We start from the raw sequence: 18,014 nt of genomic DNA, 5'->3' as shown, positions 1-18,014 counted from the left end.
GTCGGCCCCGGGGTTAACTTAACCGGCCGCCGAGAGGAGGAGGAGCCGGGCGGGGGCGGTCGACGCACCTCCCCTCCCCCAGCACACGCAGGGGCTTCTCAGTGGCCGCGGAGGAGGAAGTTCCGCTCGCTGACAGATCCGAGCGGTAGCAACAGCGGCCGCGGCTGGGAGGGCGCAGGTATTTTGGACGCGAATGCCCTTCGCGCCGACTGTCGAGGGGGCGACGTCGGAGCTGTCGCCTGCCCTCGGAGCCGGGGGAAAGGGTCGGGAGGCGCGGGCGTAGGAGCCCTCTTTCTTGCTTTTCACCCAGCGTCGCTCTTTTGGCTTCGCGCTGAGGCGGGAGACCCCTCCTCTCGGTTGGCCGACTTCCGAAGAGCCCCTTGTTTTTCCACCACTGAGATTAACAAATTCTCCAGTCGAAGCATCAGAGGAGCCCAAGTGAACCTTCTACAACTCCTTGGGTCACGTCAGTCTCCCTTTTGGGGCGGGAGACCACGTTGGAGCATCTCCCGGAGGTGCAGGAATGGAAGAGCCCACCTTGCATCCTTTCTGCGGTGTTGCTTGCCTGATCTACCCTTGGGAATGAAGAGGAGACTTGTAATCACCCGGTGAGGTACCGAGAGCCAGATGGCAAAGAAAATATCACAGGACTTAAACTAGTGATCGTTTTGGGGCCACACGCGTTTCTGCATGTAATTGAATGAGCGTGAAAGAGGTGCCCTATTGAAAAGCACAACAGTCCTTTAAGAGGAGAAAAATTGGATTTTCCCATTTTTGCCAAGATTCCGAAGACTGTTCAATGTATCGTACGTTTGATATAAGATGAGAACTTTATAAAATATTTTGCCCAAGAGCTTAAACGATGACTACCCCAGCGCTGCTACCCCTCTCTGGACGAAGGATACCACCTCTGAACCTGGGGCCGCCTTCCTTCCCGCATCACAGGGCTACCTTGAGACTTTCTGAGAAGTTTATCCTCCTCCTTATTCTAAGTGCCTTCATCACCCTGTGTTTTGGGGCATTCTTCTTTCTTCCAGACTCTTCAAAACACAAACGATTTGATCTAGGTTTGGAAGATGTGTTAATTCCTCATGTAGATGCCGGCAAAGGGGCGAAACACTCTGGAATCTTCCTGATCCATGGACCAGATGAGCATAGACACAGGTTTGTTTATTTCAGAAGTTCTGGTATTAACGTTTGGCAGAGCGAGGTATGGTCTGTTGCATCAGATCTGTTATTTTTGGGCAGTAAAATGTAACTTTCCCTGAGTTGTGAGAGCTGTATTGTGATTTCACAGCTAGTTAAATAGAGAACCACAAACTGGAAGGACTCCAGAGCCCCATCCAAAGTCCAGCTCCTTCCTTTTATGTAGGAGGAACATTTGTGTTCAGGGGTGTTGGGTCTGATGTGAACAGTTGGGAGTGGAGGTATGAAAACTTACCTGAAGAAATAGTGAAGTAGGCCGTGCCTTCATTTATTAAGAAGGTGTTGCTTTATGTTATTGTGCCACCCTGTGAAATGGATCCATGGAATCCTGACATCTATGGATTTGTTGTCTCTCAAAGGGCCCTCGTTCTCTGGCTGGTAGTTAACCTCAGTAGTGAAGCTTAAGCATTTTGGTAGAACAAGCACAGGCACAGTAGATGTATTTTGGTGCTCTGTGTGGAATCAGTTAAGTTAAAGATATCACTGAATCTTAAGTCACTCACTTTGTGAGTCTTGTAGACAAGATTTGGTTATGTTTTTAAATATAATTTTGTTCTGACCTTTTTTTTTCCCTTCCCACGTGGAAGGTAGTGTGTGTCAAGTAACTCTTGAAATTTGCTTAATTAAAGGGTTCACATTCTTTCCAGTCACTAAATCTGAAGTGAGCTCTTGGGAGAATGTATCCAAATTAGGATAAAATGGGAGCTCTAGCTCTTTTTAAGTATTTTATTATATCAAAAGAAGAATCTAGGAAAGTAGTTTGCTTTCTTCAAACCTACAGTTTTCTTTTTTCCGCTGCTCCATCTTTCCCCCTTTTGCTCCATTTCTTAAATTAATTTTTGAGTATGTTTGAAAAAAAAAAGGCTTATCTTCTGTTCTCAACTGATGTTGGTTTTAACTTTTCCTCAAGCACAAAGTTTTCAAAAAAGCTTGTGAACAAATGTTATCTGAAGGTAATACTTAGGAAAATGGACTGTTGTAATGAGAGCTGATTTTTCCTTTTTCTCAGTCTAGTTCTTTGCTTGCTGTTTCTTTGACTTTTGGCTGAACCTTATGGAGTAGTTACTTCTAAAATTGTTTCATACCATTCGTCTGTAACCAAATTAATTTGCAATTTTTGCCATCATCTTCAACTTTTGTACTCTTTTCATTTGTTTCTTTTATTTTGTCCTTTGCTCTTTGTGACTTTGAGAAAAATCTGATGTGACCTGTGAAATATGTTGCTGAAAAATTAACACTGAAAGTACTGCTTTCCTTGAAAACCTTATTTCCCATGGTATTTATAATGATAAGTATTTTTTTTTTTAAAAAGATGCTAAGACTGACTTCATAGTTCTTTGAAGCCACAAATTAACATTATTTAACTTTCTTATAGTTATCTGTCATATACTTAACAGTTTCTTTTATATTTTAAATTGGTTTAAAGGTTAAGAACTGTGGCACATTCTAGTTTAAAAATGTTCACATAGAAAAATTATGTGGAGTTTCAATTTCAGATTTGAATGAAAATACATATATGTGCAATATGTGCATTTTTTCCCACATTTTAAAAACCTATTCAAATCTCTTAAAACAAGAACTCTTAAATTTATATAGCCCTTGAATACATATGCTTTTTGTTTCACTGTACAAAACTGTTGGATTTCTGAGTTTGGAGTGAGAGATTGGTTACTGAATTCTCTTAACAAGGTATGGCGAGTGAGCCAAATCTTAGGTTTTGGGTAGTAAGAGTCTGGACGACAAATCATTTATGTGAGACACTTATTCAGATCTGTTTGGTTCTTGAGTTTTGGAAAGCACGAATTGGGATAGAGTTCAGGTGTTGAGGGATCCCTTTATTATCTCTGAGCTTGTTTTATGTGGTAAGTCAGTTTATTTTTATATTGATTGTCATCATATCTGGAAACAGTTTATAGTTACAAGTAATTTTTCTAATTTGAGTAACAAAATACATTCCAAATAATATATCATTCAAATAATCAAGATTTCAATGTAAAATATGAAACATTAATATATAAACTTTAATGTTGTTGTTCAGTGACTTGGTTGTGTCTGACTCTTTGCCACCCCGTGGACTACAGCACCAGGCTTTTCTGTCCTTCACTGTCTCCCACAGTTTGCTCAAATTCATGTCCATTGAGTCGATGATGCCATCCAACCATCTTATCCTGTCTGTTAAAATGCTGTCTTTCTGAATTAACATTAATATATTTAAAAGTAATTCAGGATGATGGCATTTTAAGATACACTTGGTACTAAGTTCATGCCTATTTTGGATGTGGTCAAAGGATCATCTTTCCTAGTGTAGAAAATGCAAATGATGATTTATCTTAATTTTGTGTGTGTGGAGAAGAGTGCAGGATAGAGGGATGAGGAGCCTTACTTTAATGGAGAAGTAATGAAAAGTAAATCTTGGCCATTATTTCTTATTCACAGTATTTAACAGATACTTGTTGAATTGAGTTTTCTTAATTACTTAGTTTAGTGTAGTAGTTAGGTGCTTAAGCTCTGGAGTCAGACTGCATGGATTCATACCCTAGTTTGTTATTGATTAAATATGTGATTTGGAACAGATTTTCAAACTGTGTGCCTTAGTTGCTTCCTCTGGATTACAGATTGTTATGTTGAATGAGATATAGTGCATGCAAAGTGCTCAGTGTAGTTCCTAGCATTTAGTAAATGCTCAGTAAATATTAGCAATTATTATTCATAATTATATTTTGAGTATTTTAATTCTGAGTCTACTTACATGTACCTTTAAATATTGTACATGTTTCTGAAAAGTTGGGTGCAGATTAATTTTTAAAAGTGCACCAGAACCTTATTATCTAAAGGAATATTTTATCATCAAATTATTTTGCAATAAATGTGTATTGCATGTCTGCTGTGTATTGGGCCCTGCTTTTATGTCACTTCCCACTTAGGGGGAGGGATGGGAAGGGATGACAGACATTAAATGGACAAGTTTATTTTTTGGGTGTGATGAGTGTTATAAGATGTATTGTATTGTTAGAGCACATAATGATGTGAGTTAGCTTGTGGAGTGGGGGACAGGCAGTGGGAGGAGGGAAGGCTTTTTGAGGAAACAACTGCTCAGAAGCTTAGAAGTAGGAGATTGCTAAGTCAGGTAGAGTTATGGAGGATAAAAAAGATCGAAGCAGAGAACACGACATGTGTGACAGCCCTAAGCAGTGTGAGAGCCCTAAGTAGTATTCCTGTCGAACCCAAGTTCATATGCCTGATGCACAATGAGGCCGAGCAAACGTTGAGTTTGGAGTAGAGAAAAGTTTACTGCAAGGGCCAAGCAAAGAGAATGGGACAACTCGTGCTCCAAAGACTCAAACTGCCTGGTAATTTTCAGGGAAGAGTTTTTATAGACAAAAGTTCTGGGGAGAGGGCTGTAGGGTGTGTGACTTCCTCTTAATCTGTTGGTGGTGAGGTAACAGGGTGGTGTTCTAGGAATCTCAGTCATCAGCGTTCTGATTCCCACCAATTAGGGTTGGAGCTAGAACATGTTTGTGTTCAGCCTGAAGATATTGTCTTCATCCTGGATGGAGGCCCTAGTTCTGTCAGAACTGGGAGATATGTGTCATATTGTTATGCACCTCCCTGAGGAGGATCACTGCTGTGTTGTTTCTTTCTGCTGTTCCCTCACTTCCCTGGTTAGTAACTGAATCTGCCCTGTGGACTTAGGAAAGGTCTTGGAGGTGGAAAGCCTTTTTCCTACAAACAAGGACTGGGACACAGAAAAGGGTTTTGTGCCCTGGAGGGCTGTGCAGAATCGTGGTTGGTTTAAGCATTGTCGAGGATCTGAGAAATACTCAGTGTGGCTAGTATGGCTCATATAGTTAGTGTTGTGGGGCTAGGTGAAGAGACTAGGTGAGGAGTCATATTCGGCTTCCTTATTGTTTGAAAAGTTTGAATGAGTTGCCAGCATTGACATATCAGGGAAATTTCACACAAAGTCTGGATTTCGAATTTCTCTTGTAAAAGTAGAGGATATAGCAAAATCCAAGCCTGCATTTTCAGATGGCAATGCTCAGCTGGATCCAGGCAGCTGCTACTCCCTCTAGAGGGGCATTGGCTCCTCATTTTGTGCCACTCAGTTAAGTTGCCAGATAAGTAAATTTAATGGATCAATATTTAACCCGGTTGTTGTTGAGTTCGGAATCCCTAGGCAGAATTCCGTAGAGTTTTTAGCCAAGTATTTTGATCTTAAGTACTGTGGGAAGTCATTGAAGAGTTTTCTTTGAAGCAAGAGAATGTCATAATCATTTAGTATTTAAAAAATATAAACAATCACTTACACTGGGTTGGAGGGGAACAGGAGGAAATGTAGTGAAATCAGTTAGGAGAGCATAGGTCACAGAGAATATTGGCATAGACTACAGTGGTGAAAGTGGAGGAAGGAAATTAGTGGAGAAAAGTACTTGATTCAAGAGACATTCAAACTGTTAAGTTGCATGGAAATTGGTGGTTGGTTGAATATGGAAGTAGTCTCGGATAACTGTTTCTGAGTGACATGGTTATGGATTGCTAAGAAATATACACTATATTTAATGAATACTTTTTATAATTGATATTACATGAATTTAAGATAAAGTATTGTCCTGAGAAAACCTATATGGTCCCTCCCATTAAGTGGTTCATAAGTAATACAGAGTTTTTAAGCAATATATACTTTCCAGATGATGATGACATAGAATGTATCATTTGATGTTCATGGTACATGTTTAGCATCTGTGATTTTAGTCATGTTTAGCATGTGTGATTTTAAAGTAACCAAAACATTTAGCTAGTGGTAATAGTATACATGAAATATTATAAATATACACTGATACACGTAAAGTAGCATGTTCATAATTTGTGTACATAACAGGCCTATCTAATAAGAATTTTATTTATTAATTTTCACTTTTGACCCTGACATTTGTTTTATATGTTGGCATTATATAAATGGGCTTTGTGTTTTTGTTTTTTGAAATATTTATTTGAACTACCAATAAATTTCATCCTCCAGTCAAAATTTTGCAAGTATAAATTGAATTCTTGGGGTTGGGTGTATGTTAACTTCTGATAGTTTGCTCAAAAGGAAAGAACACAAGATCTGGAGTCAGAAGGACTTAAAGTTGCATCTTGGTTTTACTAACTAGCTGTGTGACATTGTACTAGACAGAATCACTTTAAACCTGTGTTGGACAATGTCATAGTCACTAGTGTCATGTGCCTTTGAACGTGACATATGGCTAGTCCAGATTGTAGCATGCTGTAGTGAGAGTTTCTCAAGTTTTTCAGGTTATGTTTGTATTTTTGGCTTGATTCACTTTTCTTTTCTGTTGCAGGAGTAGAGATTTTATATATCTCACCATTATGAGTTTAGCATTCTTATTATCTCTCCTCACCTCATCTCCCATGCCTCCTCTCCCTGCATCCTGTTCTTTATTTAGGGCTTACTGCTTCTGTTTTAGAGAGGTTGCAATATATTTCCCTAATTGTCTTGTGGTTATTTTTCCTACTTCCCTTTTTTTGGCTGTTCAGTCACTCAGTCGTGTCTCACTCTTTGCGACCCCGTGGACTGCAGCACGCCAGGCTTCCCTGTCCATCACCAAATCCCCAAGCTTGCATGTCCGTTGAGTCGGTGATGCCATCCAACCATCTCGTCTCCTTCTGCCTTCAGTCTTTCCCAGCATTAGGGTCTTCTCTAATGAATCGGCTCTTCACATTAGGTGGCCAAAGTATTGGAGCTTCAGCATCAGTCCTTCCAATGAATATTCAGGACCGATTTTCTATAGGATTGACTGGTTGGATCTCCTTGCAGTCCAAGGGATTCTCAAGAATCTTCTCCAACACCACAGTTCAAAAGCAGCAATTCTTCCGCGTTCACCTTCTTTATGGTCCAACTCTCACATCCATACGTGACTACTGGAAAAACTTTAGCTTTGATTATTTGAACCTTTGTTGGCAAAGTAATGTCTCTGCTTTTTAATATGCTGTCTAGGTTTGACATAGCTTTTCTTTCAAGGAGCAAGTGTCTTTTAATTTCATGGCTGCAGTCACCATCTGCAGTGATTTTGGAGCCCAAGAAAATAGTCTGTCACTGTTTGCATTGTTTCCCCATGTATTTGCCATGAAATGATGGGACTGGGTGCCATGATCTTCATTTTTTAGTTGTTGAGTTATAAGCCAACTTTTCCACTCTCCTCTTTCACTTTGATCAAGAGGCTCTTTAGTTCCTCTTTACTTTCTGTCATAAGGGTAGCATATCCGCATATCTAGGGTTATTGATATTTCTCTCGGCAATCTTAATTTCAGCTTCTGCTTCATCCAGCCTGGTATTTCACACGATGTACTCTGCACGTAAGTTAAATAAGCAAGGTGACAATATATAGCCTTGACGTATTCTTTTCCCACTTTGGAACCAGTCTGTTGTTCCATGTCCTGTTCTAACTGTTGCTTCTTGAGCTGCATACAGGTTTCTCAGGAGGCAGGTCAGGTGGTCTGGTATTCCCGTCTCTTTCAGAATTTTCCAGTTTGTTGTGATCCACACAGTCAAAGGCTTTAATGTAGTCAATGAAGCAGAAGTAGATGTTCTTCTGGACTGGAATTCTCTTGGTTTTTCTGTGATCCAGTGGATGTTGGCAATTGATCTCTGGTTCTTCTGTCTTTCCTAAATCCAGCTTGAACATCTGGAAGTTCACGGGTCACATACAGTTGAAGCCTGGCTTGGATAATTTTGAGTATTTACTAGTGTGTGAGATGAGTGCAATTGTGCAGTAATTTGAACATTCTTTGGCAGTGCCTTTCTTTGGGATTGGAATGAATTCTGACCTTTCCCAGTCCTGTGGCTAGTGGCTGAATTTTCTAAATTTGCTGGCCTATTGAATGTAACACTTTAACAGCATCCAGCATCATCTCTTAGGATTTGAAGTAGCTCAGCTGGAATTCCATCACCTCCACTAGCTTTGTTTGTAGTGATGCTTCCTAAGGCCCACTTCCCTCTACTCAGGTGCGAATAAGGTAAGATCAGTTTATACCTGACATTTATCAATAATCTGTGGTGTAGATGTCTTTGATGCTTTTTTTTTTTTTGGATCTGCTTATATATTGAGTGAATACCCGTTTGAGCTCCATAGTTGGAGGACAGAGTGATTTTTATAGCTTTCAGTCTCTTCTGTTCTAATATCTTTAGTCCTCTCAACTTGTAGCACTAGAGTAGATTTCACAATTTTGGGTACAGTTGACGTCATAGACAGCTACTGAGATTCTTCTTGTTCTCTTACCAGCTAGAATACAGGTTTTCATTCTGCTTCCCCTATCCTCCAGGAGTTGTTCTCTGATATAGCCTAGCTAGTTAGATAATACGGTAAGAATTGGGAAGATACTGTGGGGAAGGCAAGTTGAACAGTGCTCTGACGACATGAAGGTTTCTATTCCATTTTATGATTAAGTCTCTGAGATAAGTTACAGTTGGGGTAATGTAGTTTGAACATTTTTTGTTTAATGAGTAAGATATGGTTATAAGTTACTGAAGAATACTTCAAGATTCTGACATGATGGCTCTTATTTCTTTGATATCCTGAGTTTTATTCTTTTCTGCATCTTTCATAAGTATTAATAGTAATTTGAAAGAGACTGTATTTTGGAGCTGCTTACCAGATGACATTTGTGTACTCTTATTTAAGAGTCTAATTTTGATCCTAAGCAAAGTGACAGTGACTTTGCTTTTACATTATAAAATTACTGTTATAAAATCAGTATGTTTTTCATTTTTCTCAGAAATGAATAAAGAACTAGTATGGTATGATTAAAATGCAGAATGCCAAGGTATAAGTCCTGATTTTCATGTTGGTCAGCATGTATTAGAAATTGCTTGCTGTTCAGTGCCCCAAAAGTTGAATGTTAATAAGTAAGCATTTTTTATTAGATGAAGTTAAATGTTTTAAGGAAATAAAATTTGTTCAAATATAGTTTATTTGCTGTAAGCTATAATAACCATTCCAAAATTTCTTTTGGGTTTTATAACAAGTGTTTTAGGGTTATGAAGTGTTTATTTACTCTTATTTATTAATATTTCTTTTGATTTTTCTTACTAATGGATCAAACATACAATCTCAGAATATTCCTTCCATATTAATATTTACTAGACTTATGTAGCATCTATGAAATTAATATGTAGTCTAAGATTAGATTTTGTCATCATTATTCAGTATTACAAATCTGTGCTTGAATTACTTTGATTTGCATTTAATCTTATTTTGTAATAATGCTCTCTGATCTATAGCTTTCTGGTTAATATTAATTTACCCATTAACATCTAAGATTGCCAACACCCAAGAATGAGTGACTTTCACTTTCACAGACAAATTTATTCTTTTACTTTTCCTGCCTTTAGGTAGTCTTTTTCCCATGTACTTTTATCTTTCTCATATATTGTCTGTGATTGCATATTTACAGTCATTTGCTTACTTGTTGCTCCCAACAGAACATGGGTTCCTTGTAAGCAGATGATTGTCTTTTAATTATTTTTGTCTCTCCAATGCTTAATGTTCATTTGACCCTTAATGAAAGTATATAAATATTTAAAAATTGAATTGTGGTTGATTCACAGTGTTGTTAGTCTAGTTTCTGGTGTACAGCAAAGTGATTCAGTTTTTTTGTATATCTATTCTTTTCTGTTATGTTTTAGTACAGTATGTTGAACATAAGTCCCTGTGCTAGACAGTAGGGCCATTTTGTTTATCTATTTTATATATAGTAGTTTGTATCTGCTAATCCCAAACTTCTAATTTATCCCTTCCTCACCCACTTTCCCCTTTGGTAATGTTAAGTTTGTTTTCCATGTCTGTGAGTCTGTTTCTGTTTCATATATAAGTTCATTTTATCATATTTTATATTCCACATATAAGTGATATCATATCTTTCTCTTTCTGACTTACTTCATTTGGTATGGTAATCTCTAGGTCCATCCATGTTGCTGCAGATGGCATTATTTCACTCTGTATTTTATGGTTTAATAATCCTCCACTATGTAAATATACCACATCTTTTCTATCCATTCATCTTTTGATGGACAGTTTAGGTTGTTTCCATGTTTGGCTACTGTAAACAGTGTTATTGTGAACATAGGGGTGCATGTATCTTTTCAAGTTAGAGTTTTAGGAACTCTGGGAACTCTAGAGTTTTAGGAACATGCCTAGGGATGGGATTGCTGAATCATATAGCAGCTCTAATTTTAGTTTTTTAAGGAACCTCCATGCTGTTCTTCATAATGGCTGCATCAGTTTACATACCCACTGACAGGGTAGGAAGTTTCCCTTTTCTCTCTTTCCAACATTTGTTATTTGTAGATTTTTAAATGATGGCAATTCTGACCAGTGTGAGGTGGTACATCATTGTAGTTTTGATTTGCATTTCTCTAATAATTAGTGCTGTTGAGCGTTTTTTCCTTTGTCTGTTGGCATCTGTATGTCTTTTGGAGAAATGTCTGTTTAGGTCATCAATCCATTTTTTGATTGGGTTGTTAGATTCTGAGTTATATAAGCTGTTTGTATATTTTGAGATTGAAGCCCTTGTCCATTGCATCATACGCAAATATTTTCTTCTAGTCAGTAGGTTGTCTTTTTGTTTTGTTGAAGGTTTCCTTTGCTCTGCAAAAGTTTGTTAGTTTGATTGAGTCCTATTTATTTTTGCTTTTATTTCTATTGCCTTGGGAGACTGACTTAAGAAAACTTTGGTACAGTTTGTGTCAGAAAATGCTTTGCCTGTGTCCTTTTATAGGAGTTTTATGGTGTTATGTGTTATGTTTAAGTCTTTAAGCCATTTTGAGTTTGTATGGTGTGAACATGTGTTCAAACTTCATTGATTTACATGCAGTTGTACATTTTTTCCAGTATCGATTCCTGAAGAGACTGTCTTCTCTGTTGTATTTTCTTGTCTCCTTTGTTGAAAATTAATTGACCAGAGGTGTGTGGGTTTATTTCTGGGCTTTCTATTCTGTTCCGTTGATCCATATGTCTGTTTTTTGTGCTTTTTTCCCCACCTTTTTGGCCATGCCACCTGGCATGTGGGACCTTAGTTTCCCAACCAGGGATTGAACTCTGCCATGGCAGTAAAAGCACTGAGTCCTAACTACTGGACTGCCAGGAAATTTCCAATACCACACTGTTTTGATTGCTATCGTTTTGTAGTATTGTTGGCAGTCTAGGAGACTTATGCATCCAGCTTTATTCTTTTTCCTCAGGATTGCCTTGGCAATTCTGGGTCTTTTATGGTTCCATATAGATTTTAGGATTATTTGTTTTAGTTCCATGAAAAAGTCATGGATAATTTGATAGGGATGTTATTAAATCTGTATATTGTTTTGGGTAGTATGGCCATTTTAACAGTACTAATTCTTCCAATCCAAAAGCGTGGGATAGTTTTCCATTTTTTTAAATCATCTTCAGTTTCCTTTATCAGTGTTTTATAGTTCTCAGCATATAAACCTTCCTCCAGTTTGGTCAGGCCTCTTCCTAAGTGTATATGTATGTGTGTGTGTGTGTGTGTGTGTGTGTGTGTGTGTGTGTATATATGCAATTTTAAAAGATATTGGTTTTTACTTTTCCTTTCTGATATTTCATTGTTAGTATAAAGAAACTGATTTCTATATATTAATGTTGCATCCTGTTCCCTTGCTGAGTTTATTAGTGCTAGTAGTTTTATTGTTGAGTCTTTAAGATTTTCTGTATATAGTATCATCTCATCTGTATATAATGACAGTTTTACCTGTTCTTTTCCAATTTGGATACCTTTCTTTCTTTTTATTGTCTGATTGCTATGACTAGGACTTCTGATACTAGAAGTGGGCATCTTTGTTTTATCCTGGGTTTTAGCAGGAAGGCTTTCAGCTTTTCACTATTGAATATTATGTTAACTGTAGATTTGTCATAGAAGAAAGTGTTAGTCACTTAGTCATGTCTGACTCTTTGTGACCCCATGGTCTATCCATGGAATTCTCCAGACAAGAATACTGGAGTGGGTTGCCATTTCCATCTCCAGGGGATCTTCCCGACCCAGGGATCAAACCCAGGTCTCCTCCATTGCAAGCAGATTCTTTACCATCTGAGCTACCAGGGAAATCCAGATTTGTCATAAATATGTTGAGACTGTATCTCAACATCATAAATGCCATAAATAGCATTTATGATGTTGAGATACAGTCTCTTTATTCTCACTTTGGTAAGAGTTTTTATTCCTAAATGGATGTTGAATTTAGCAAATGCCTTTTCTGCATCTGTTGAGATGACCATGTAATTTTTGTCTTTTCTTTTATCTATGTGGTGTGTCACATTGTTTGATTTGTGTATTTTGAACCATCCTCGTGACCCTGGGTTGAATCCAGTGTGTTCGTGGTGTATGATTTTTTTTATGTCTTATTGAATTTGGTTTGCTAATATTTTGTTGAGAATTTTTGCATCTGAATTCATCAAAAATACTGTCCTGTAGTTTTCTTTTTTGGTGTTGTCTTTGTCAGGTTTTGATATCAGGGTGATGATGGTGGCCACATAGAATGACTTTGGGAGTGTTTCCTCCTCTTCGGTCAAGAAGTAGAGAAGGATCAGTATAAGTTCTTTTTTGTATGCTTGATAGAATTCCCCACTGAAGCCATTTAGAATAGTATGTATCTTGAATAAGTGATGTCCATGGCAAGGTGACAAATTCTGTAAAAGGAAATATAAACAATGTAAGTCAATATTGAGAGATAAGATGCAAAAGTAGGATAATATTTGCAAAAGAATAATGTCTGAAAGTGAGGATACAGTGTTTAATAAAGGCCCTTTATTAAAAATAATTTTAAAAAACTTGCAAATTATTCACTTTGGCCCTCTCTAGAAAATACTTATCCTTACACATGTATCTAAGTTATTTTGCATGCACTTACATTGAATTTTTCCTTCTTTAGGAAAAAGAGAGTATGTGATGAATATTTTCACATATTTAGCATTTATTCTTTACATCAGACCTGTAAGTTAGGTATTACTAACCTTATTTTTACAGATATAGATACTTTAAAATTTAGATCATGACAGTGTTGGAAAGTTGGTATCACAGAAGCTAAACATCTATATGAAATCTCTAGTACATGGTAAACATTAATTTAATTAATTAACTGGGCAAATGTTATGTTTACTATTGTTTGAAAGTTATGAAAAGTATTTAAATTATGGTGTAGGCTGACTATATATTTTTGGCTAGGTAAGTCACTTTGCTATTTTATTTTTCGTAACTGTGCATATTCTGTCAGAAAAATTTATTTAGATTACCATTAAATTTTTGCTGGAATTTTTTCCTTTTAGAACACAGTTAAAATGAAGCATGGATGGAGATTTATATATAGATTGGCTTTTAGGATTTATTATAAAGGAAAAATCTCCTTTAAAGACATTTATTCCAATATCTATCTTGGAATTTTATGTAGTCCAGAATGAAGACATCATTATATATTTAAAAGGGCATTAGGCTCAGTGTTAAGAGATAGGGGCTTTAGTTTCAGTGTTGTCCTTACTTATTGGATGTATTTCTTTAAGCTGTTTAGCTTCTTTGTGCCTTGTTTATGAAATGAAGGAATTGATTGAACCTTCAAAGATTCCTTCCAGCTCATGCATATGAAATACCGGTAATTTTATGAAGTGGGGACTGAAGAATGTGTAGTAATTTAGTTCAAGGCATGACAAATACTTTGAAAATACAGTGCATTCTAAGTAGGAATTAGTGTCATTTCTATATATAAAAATTAAGGTTTGAAAAATAATTTTATAAATGACTAATTCATTTATAGATATTATGGTTATTTTTATAATGAAATGTGTGCCAGTTTAAAGAGAGTAAATGGCTGAAATGGTGTTTTTATACATTATTTCTCATAAGTTTAAAAGTATAACTTGCTGAACATTTTTTTTATACCAGCCTGAAGGTAATAGGTACGTTACAAAAGTATTTCCAGGTGTCACTTTTGAGCTCAGTTAACAGTTACATACAAAGTTTTATATAACAGTTTAATTTGTTATATAAAACTTTAGAATAGATTCTTTGGAAAACAAGAGTTCTTGAATAATTCAGGCCTCAGACCCTGTAGGGCTCTAATTACCCCAGTGCAGAATTTTCTTTGAGATAATAATTTCCTAACCTTAATATGGAAAGATGCCATTGAAAGTGTCTGTTCTTTTGTCTTCCATATCAATAAGAACTTTAGAGATAAGTTATATAGTTTTAAAAAAGAAAGGATATGATGTAATCTGGAGACTGCAAAGAACAACGAGTATCTCATTTTTCTTTTTACTTTTTGACATTTACATATTTATGATATCAGCCTCTATTACTTGTGCAGATCTCTTGGCCTCTCCATAGTGATAACACATTCATTTATTCAGCAAGTGGTTTTTTTGAGTATTTATGCTGCGCCAAGCATTATACTAAGTATTGGGGTTATTGGAGAATATTATAGAAGATAAATTTTTAGTTGGACACTACTGAAAATGTTCAACCTGAGATTCAAATCTCAACATTGTCTTCAAGTATAAATTATCATCTCTGGAGTCAGATTCTAGGGATCTTAGGATACTTTTTCACCTGGGTGAGGCTCAGATATGCATTTAGGTCATTGGTATTTTTTGAGAGTTCAGACAAGTTGTTGTCTTTTCTTCCTTCCTTTTTTCTCCTAATAAACATTTGTATCATTAATTTATGCATTTCTGGCACATGGACTGGGTTATCTGGAAGTGAGGTGCAATGTTCTGAAGCTATTTTCAATAAGGAACCAGACCCTGGCATCTAAAAAAGTATGCCAGTCATTGTGCTAAATTGGCATCTCACACAATTATATGTCTTCAGGTATCTAAAACTATTTATATATAGCTGTATAGAGTTATGGTCATAAGTTTATTTAAAAAGTTTATGTACGTGACTTCTCCCATTACTTTGCAGTAAGGTGGCATCTGATATAAATATTATATCTTTTTGCTGTGTATAATAAATATAAGTTATTTTTCTATTAATTTGTGCCACTGTTAATCAACATTAACCTTTTCATGACCTAGGTTTTTTTTCCTCTACTTTAAAAGATTGTTTATATCTAGGGGCAGTGTATATTGAGCAGCTGGCCCCACTTGCACTTACACTGTTGGTGCAGGTGTAAAATAATAGAATTTTTATAATGAACAATTTAGTAATCAATTAATTTAATAAATACCAACCAATTTAAAGTACATATTCTTTGATTTAGAAATTCTTCTAAGAACTTATCCTAGTAAATCTTTACATCAGTGCACAAAGAAATGTTTAAGAATGTCCCTGGAAGCTGTAACATGACATTTGGTGAATGATCCAAATGTTTGTCCTCAGGGAATTGGTTAAATAAAAAGTCATATATCCCAAGATTTCCCTGGTGGTCCGGTGGCTGGGACTCTGTGCTCCCAATGTGGGGGTCCAGGGTTTGATCCCTGGTCAGGGAACTATAATAGATCCCACATGCTGCAATTAAGAGTTCACATGCTACAACTAAAAAATCCTGAGTGCTGCAACTAAGATCCGGCAACCCCAATAAGTAAATAAACAAATACTAAAAAAAGAAAAAAAATTTAAATATAATAAAAGATAATATATCCCAGAGTATACAGAGTTCTTTTTTTCTTTAAACCCCCATGGATCTTTCTGATTACTCCCCAAAGTAGCCACCATTTGAAGTCTTATAGTATGTTTTGATATCAGGTATAAGTCCTCTCATTCTTTTTTGTTTGTTATAAGCATACATAAAAGTCTTTTAACAGCTAACATTGTCACTGTATACACTATTTCAGATGTTAACATTTTTCTGTTTTAGCTGAAGATTACCCTTCTTGAGATAAACCTCTATTCTGAGTTTGATAGTCTTTCTCAGTACATGGTTTTATACTTATGCTCCATATATATTGATATGTTATATATACAAATAATTGTAAAATATATAATTATATTCTGCATGCTCTTAAACATTGTATGTCTCATTCAGCAAGTTTTTTTTAATTCAACATTTTAAAAATGATTTATTTATATTATATTGGATATATTATCATATCGGGCTCTGGTTCAGTTATTCACTTAGATATTCTATTGTATGATTAAACCTCAGATTATTTATATATGCCCCTTTTGATAGATTTTTTTTTAATGTTAATTCCATATTCTAACTGCAAAAGCATTCTTGTACATGTGTACTTGGGCACATGTGTTTTTTCCTCCAAGGTAAAAGCTTACTAATACAGTTATTCAGTTGTAAATTATATGCATCATTGACTGCATGTTTTGCTGCTAAGTTAGTCTCTAAAGTGGTTGTACCAATTTACCTCCCACTTGGATCTTTGTAAACCATGGCATTGTTAAATTTTAGAAATCTTTAGCAATTTGATACAAATTTTAGTTTTTATTTCTTGATTACAAGAAGATGGAATTTTTCTTAAACATACTTTTTGGTTGCTAGAGTTTCCTAATCTTTGAGTTGCTTGTTAACTTTTTTTTTGTTTGTTTTTGGCCAATTTTTCTTTGAGATTGTTCTTTTTCTTATTTATTTGTAGGAATTATTTATATATTCTAGATGAATTCTTCATTACTTATATGCATTAAAGATAAATTCTTGCAATGGATGTCTGATTTTCATGCTTTGTTTATTTTTATACTCCAGTTTTATAGAAGTTTTAAATTTTAATGCAATTGAGAATATTTTCCTTTATGATATTTTGCTTTTTGGATTTTTATGTAGTTGGTGTTGCTCAGTTGCTCAGTCATGTCCACCTCTTTGTGACCCCATGGACTGCAGCACGCCAGGCTTCCTTGTCCTTCATCATCTCCTGGAGCTTGCTCAAACTCATGTCCATTGAGTCAATGATGCCATCCAATCATCTCATTGATAATAATTTTTCATATTTCTCTATGTCCTTCTGTGTATTTGTTTAAATAGCATAGCGTACTGTTTAAATAATAGAAACCAACCTGGCTGCATAGCAGGAGGTAAGGAGCTGGCGAGCAAGTGAAGCTTCATCTCCCTGTTGCTTTTTACATTACCACCTGAACCATCCTTCCCCCTCACCCCCGCACCACCCCAGTCCATGGAAAAATTGTCTTCCATGGAACTGGTCTCTGGTGCCAAAAAGATTGGGGACTGCATTTAAGAGGCTGTCTTTGCTCCATTGTGTATTCTTGCCTCTTTTGTCAAGGATAAGGTGCCCATACGTATGTGGGTTTATCTCTGGGCTTTATATCTTACTCCTTTGGTCTATATTTCTGTTTTTGTGTCAAAATACAATATTGTCTTGATGACTGTAGCTTTGTAGTATACTCTGAAGTCAGGAAGGCTAATTTCCTCTAGCTCTGTTTTTCATTCTCAAGATTGCTTTGGGTATTAGTAGTCTTCTGTGTTTCCATCAGGTATGCTGTTTTCAATTAGGAATTCTTTAATGGCTTGCTTTGTCCTCCGGTTGCAAAAGAGACTTTATTCATGGTTGAACTTTTGTCTTCTCTGGCTTTCTTACCATGCCCAGTCTATTCTACACTACTGCACCTTCTCCACGCTGCACACTATACTCTAGTTGCCATACCAACTCATTTCCTGTTACATTGTGTTGCTTCTTCTTTGTACACTGTCACTTCTATCTAGCATGCCCTTATTTTGATCTGCCTGGCAAATTTGCTTTTTTCCCCTTTTAATTTCTATTTGAAGAGTATGCCTTTCTAATGCTACTTTCCTATGTAAATCTATTTTCAAGTCATGCTCATGTTATTGTTCAGTCGCTCAGTCA

The 18,014-nt window shown here is 36.2% G+C and overlaps 1 protein-coding gene across 2 annotated transcripts in view; it reads left to right on the top strand.

Moving 5' to 3' along the window:
• The first annotated feature begins 110 nt into the window (after positions 1–110).
• Positions 111–18,014, top strand: part of MAN1A2 (mannosidase alpha class 1A member 2) — a 150,991-nt gene continuing 133,087 nt past the window's right edge. The window contains exon 1 of one of the 2 annotated variants that reach the window (XM_061121050.1): positions 111–1,164. In XM_061121050.1, coding sequence (XP_060977033.1) covers positions 863–1,164 — 302 coding nt within the window. In that variant the 5' untranslated portion in view covers positions 111–862. The remainder of the gene's footprint in view (positions 1,165–18,014) is intronic. The other variant, XM_061121051.1, reaches the window with a different exon arrangement.

This window comes from Dama dama, chromosome 20, assembly GCF_033118175.1.
Source record: "Dama dama isolate Ldn47 chromosome 20, ASM3311817v1, whole genome shotgun sequence".
Lineage (NCBI taxonomy): Eukaryota > Metazoa > Chordata > Mammalia > Artiodactyla > Cervidae > Dama > Dama dama.
This window is presented reverse-complemented; position numbering and strand designations above follow the sequence as displayed.